Raw genomic sequence first — 5,636 nt, forward strand, 5'->3', positions numbered from 1 at the left:
GATCTTGTCTGATCTTGGAGGCTTAGCAGCGTCAGGCCTGGTTAGTACTTGGATGGGAGACCACCTAGAAATACCAGGTGCTGTAGGCGTTTAATAAAAAAAAAAGATGCTCGACATCATTAATCATTAGGGAAATCAAAATCACAACCACCATGAGATATCACTTCACACCCACCAGATGGCTATAATCAAAAAACTAGAAAATAAGTGTTGGTAATGATGTGGAGAAATTAGAACCCTTACACATTGCTGATGAGACTGTAAAATGTAAAACAGTTGCTCTGGAAAACAGTTTTGGTGGCCCCTTAAAACTATAAACATAGAATTACCAAATGACCCAGGAATTTCAATCCAAGGCATACATCCACAAAAAATAAAAACATATTTCAGTGCAGAAACTTATAAGCAAACGTTTATATAAGTACTATTCAAAATAGCCAAAAGGTAGAAATAATACAAATGTCTATCCATGGATGAACAGATAAAGTATAGCATATCCATACAATGTAACATTATTCAGCTACGAAAAAAGTCAAATACCAACACATGCTACGACATGAATGGCCCTCGAAAACATTATGCTAAGTGAAAGAAACAAGACACAAAGGCCACATATTGTATGATTTCATTTATATGAAATATCCAGAATAAGAAATCCACAGAGAAAGCAGATTAATGGTTGCCAACTGCTGGGTGAAGAAGGGAATGAAGAGTGATTACATAATGAGTCCAGGTGTTCTAGGGTGATGAAGAGGTTTTGAAACTAAAAGAGGTGGTGATTGCACATTGTGAGTATATTAAATGCCAGAGAATAGTATACTCTAAAATGGTTAATTGTATGTTGCATGATTTTCACTTTAAATTTTTAAAAAGCCTGTGTATCAAAAAAAAATTACTAAATTAAAATTAGTTCAGCCTTTGCACAAATGTTTGGAAAAGTTGTTTGAAATGTTTATATTCCAACATGAGTGACAGTTTCTGTGATTTAATCAAATGGACAATGTGAGATTCTGGTGAGACTTCCTTCCTGAAGGAAGTGTGTGTGGGCACAGCCCTAGCTGGACTACGAGGTCATCTCTAAGAACATGTCAACTTCATAGTTTTACCACAAGTGGCAACCTAATTGATTTAATATACTCAATGTCATTCTTAAATTGATAATGGAAAATTATTTATCTGTAATATTCTAAATCAATGGCTTACTATGTGCAAGCTCTCCTTCATCCTTCAAAATTAACGGTCCACAGGCCCAGGATGGAGGTACCTATGCTTTCATTCCATAGGACTCAATAATGAACCAGTGAGCAAAGGTATTCGATTTTGAGAAATAATTTTAAAAGAGCTTTTTTAGGAAAAAGGATTTACTCCTACATTTGCTTTTGTCCTTCCCTCTTCAATGGAGTGACTTCTCCAGAAAACACTGATATATGACATCCTCTCAGCCCAAAAACAACTCTAACTTCTGTATGACTCATCAGTTACTCCAAGTTATATGTGACTCTCACAGCACTGCCCCATTTGTATGCCTCAGGGTGTTTTGGCTCTGTGAAGTACCACATTTTAATCCATACCAACAAGTGGCCTCTGGGCTGGATACAATTCTGTTAATAAATTATTGAGTTCTCTAAATAAAAGGCAGTAAACAACTACAAAGGAAAGTGCTAATATTTTAAATGCCAGATTTGAAGATTAACAACAAGCAGCCACCAACCTGCGAGTGCAAGAAAGCACTAGGTTGGGATTCTCCAGACCTGGAAGGCTTCAGTTATGAAATATGACTGGTGGTCACGGATTGGGGTTGAAAAACACAAGAGGAAAATCAATCATCACTTAATAAATGGAGTCAGCAGACAATCTTTTAAACTATCAGTCCACAAAATAAAAATAAGGGACACCAATGAGTAAGAATCCAGAACACCCAGAATATGATCAGGGATATGATTGGAGATATGATCCCAGGATATAAATCCAAGGAGCGCTCGATCGTGAGCTCCCACCTACCTCTTGGCTGAGGCTGGAGATTTGGCCACAATTACAGCATTCCTGTAATCTGGGATCTGTGACAGACGAGAGGTCAGGGATTACTGCCATGTCTCCACAAGGCTATTAATTCACACCAACACCAAACAATCAATAAAAAGGAACATTTCCACAGACTCAAAAATGTCATCCATCTGGTCACTTAAAAGTTTTCCAGAAAGAGAAAAGATCAAAGTAAATTTCTCCTATGGAAAACAAAGGAATAACTAGGAAAAAATATCAAGGTATGAGCCTCACAGACTTAAGAAAAAAGTTGGGCTAACTGGTGATTAGGTCATATCTATGCACCAGCAAATATGAATAATGTGGTATAAACACAGTTTTACAATGAAGAGGAAGTTGTCATTTCACAGTGCAAGGATGATAACCATCCAATCTGAATCCACAGTAATTGTCAAATTTCAAATTAGTGCAGTCAAAAAATATGACTATTTAATGTATCTCAGTCATATACTGAGGAAATTAATTTGTCAAAGGACAATCAGTCCAGTGCTGTTTTATAAAGATATTAAGAGCCCTTAAGAAAATAACTAAAATATCAGTCTTCTCTGGAATAAATGAATTTGAATGACTGAAGTGATCTGTTAGTGGTAATTATAATTGAAGATACATCCATTATCAACTTCTAAGAGTTTAGAAGACAGAATTATTTTTAAGCTTGAGTAGTAGTTTGTTGTTTCTGACTTCATTTTGGCAAGATTTTCAATATTTTATGTTCTTAAATTTTAATCACTTCATTAAATCATTCTATTTCATTCAATTATACTCCCATTGCTTTTTTCTCACAATTATGCTACGGCAATGAATTTTAATATAAGCACTTAACAGCACCTTATGCAATGCCTAGTACATGGGAACTGCAAATAAATACTTAGTAAACAAACTAAAAACTGATTAATTTGAAGATGGCTCTATTATAGATATATCCAACATAACCATATGGATCAGATATCCTTACAGGAAAGCCTAATTTATCCAAAACTGCCAATGAGCAAGGTAGCAAAAATAGTTTCATTTTCGACACTTTCCTTATTTTTGCTGGAAGTCTTTCTAAACTGTTTTATGTACTTCTTTGCCTCATCAAACATCATCTAACACAGCAACAAACCCAGGCAGGAGAAGAAATGACCCAGGGAACAATTAATAAAGCAAAGAAAAGAAGACTTTAAAAGAAAGGACTCCAATAAAAACAGGTCTGTTTTCTCCTCAAAAGTTAAAACAGGAAATCATATACATAAAGAATAAGTTGCTATAAAAAAAAGAATCAAAAAGAAATCTAGGAGGTAGAAGTGATTATGGTCCAAATAAGAAACTCAGTAGCTGGCTGGCTACAGACACCGCTGAAGAACAAACCTGGGAGATAAGGCCAAGGAATTATCCCACAATGCAGTTTATAAAAACCAAAAACTTGGGGGAAAAAAAAAAAAGTTAAACAATACAGAGATTACATCCAAAATTGTCAACATATAACAGTTCCCAAAGGAAAGAATGAAAAAAATAGAAGGCATGAAATACTCAAATTACAGGGGGAAAAAAAAATTACAGAGAATAAAAGGGACCTACTGAGTATCTATCAATATGAATAGAAAAAAGATCTACCCCAGACACATTGTGCTGAAATTCCAAACCACAGCAAAACAAACACTGTTTTAGATGAGGGAAATTCTGGTCGTCCCCCTTGCCCCCCGCAAAAGTCCTATATAACAAGATGCTCAATTACACTAGAAATCAGGGAAGTAAAAAATTCAAATAAATGTAGTATTGTTTTTTCCATTAAATAGTTTTGCACCTTGATTTTTTTAAGAGTGCTAGGAAACAGGTACTATCGTATGTACTCCTGCTGGGAGTATAAATTAATACAGCTCCTTCCGATTATTGCAATTTTTGTGATATCTATTAAATACTAAATTTTCAGAGAATTGCAATTTTTGCAATATCTATTTAAAAATTTTTAAGCATAGATACTTCTCAATCAAGCAATTCCACTTATTAATGTATCTCAGAAAAATACTCATATAAGTACTCAGGTAAATACAAGAATTTTTAATGCAGCATTACTTAAAATAAATATATATTGAAAATAAAATTTTTCAATTTAAATTCAAGGGAAATGGTTGAAAAACTGGTTCGTTCCAACTTGTGCTTTAAACATTCAAGTTAAACTTAAATAAAATGAAAATTCAGTTCTTCACTCACACTAGTCACATTTCAAGGACTCCATAGTCACTATTACAGAAAGTTCTATTTGGACATTTTTGTTCTAAACGAAGGAATATGTACTATGTAGCAATTATAAAGAAAGAAGTATACCTATGTATCTTAGCATGGAAAGACCTCCAGATACCAGCCTGGGAAAGGAAAGAACAAGTTGCAAAACAATGCATATAATATGTCAAAGATCTGAGAGGATACAGGACAGAAAGGAAGCTGGTAACAAGGAGCTGTTACCTCTGCAGAGGGGCCCAGGACCAGGTTTGTGGTCCAGGGAAGCTGGTGCTTTTATCAGTACTGTCATAATTATTATATACAAACATGTATTTCCCTACACTACCATTGCAAACATAAATTTTCATTTTTGATTTTTTAGAAAACTATTATTCATTATCAAGTGGAGGGGGAAACACACTACACGTCAAGGAAGTCTGACTTCCAAACTCAACAGTAACTTTCCCTTGAACAATTAAGGGAAAACATCGTTAGGGCCACCTGTGGAACCACAAAGACTCAAATTGCCCTACATCCCAAACTCCTTTGCTCTACCTCTACCCCTGTCCCTAGTTTTCCATTTCCTGCTACATCTCATTTTTTATGATAATGAGAGTAGCTTGATACAAAGACACTAAGAAGAACACGGAAGGGGGGCGATCAGAAACAGGATAACTCTAGAAGTTCCTATTTTAAAAACTGATAGGATAGGAAGGGATCTCTACCTACACAATAAAAATATACTTGTAGCCTTCTTCTTCATAATTTTCTTTAAAAACCCTGGTACAGACCCAGGAAGATCTGATACATGCTATAATGTTGATGAACCTCAAAAGCATTGTATTAAGTAAAAGAAGCCAAACACAACAGTTCACATAATATATGATTCTGTTTATATGAAATATCCAGAATAGGCAAATCCAGAGACAGAAAGTGGATTAGTGACTGCCAGGAGATGGAGGAAGGGAGGGATAGGTAGTGATTAACTTAATGGGTACAGGGTGTTTGGAGTGATGAGTTTCAAAACTAGATAGAGGTGATGGGTATACAACACTGTCCATGTATTGAATACCACTAAGTTGTGTTAAAATGGTGAATTTTATGTTATGTGAATTTCACTTCAATGAAAAAAAATTTAATATGTCTGCTTATCAAGACTCCCTAAAGAAAATTAAAAGAAAAGTTATAAACTGAGAGATATATGTGAAACAAATACTAAATAATATGGCTAGAATCAAGAATAAAAAAAGAATGCCTATAGCTCACAAAGAAACAAAACCACTGAAGACAAAAGATATTAAGCATCTTTTCACAGAAGAGGAAACATTTAAGAAATGTTCAACTTCTTAAGGCATCAGTGATATACCCATCAAAGTGACAACAAGATACAA

General features: G+C 34.7%; 1 protein-coding gene across 1 annotated transcript in view; it reads right to left on the reverse strand.

The window, feature by feature from the left end:
• The window catches only part of PRPSAP2 (phosphoribosyl pyrophosphate synthetase associated protein 2), a 56,144-nt gene that overhangs the window by 27,829 nt on the left and 22,679 nt on the right, over positions 1–5,636 (reverse strand). Inside the window, exon 6 of the mRNA XM_023529925.1 lies at positions 2,002–2,081. Within this exon, the coding sequence (XP_023385693.1) occupies positions 2,002–2,081 (80 nt within the window). The remainder of the gene's footprint in view (positions 1–2,001; positions 2,082–5,636) is intronic.

This window comes from Pteropus vampyrus, unplaced genomic scaffold (assembly GCF_000151845.1).
Source record: "Pteropus vampyrus isolate Shadow unplaced genomic scaffold, Pvam_2.0 Scaffold44, whole genome shotgun sequence".
NCBI classification, from domain to species: Eukaryota; Metazoa; Chordata; class Mammalia; order Chiroptera; family Pteropodidae; genus Pteropus; species Pteropus vampyrus.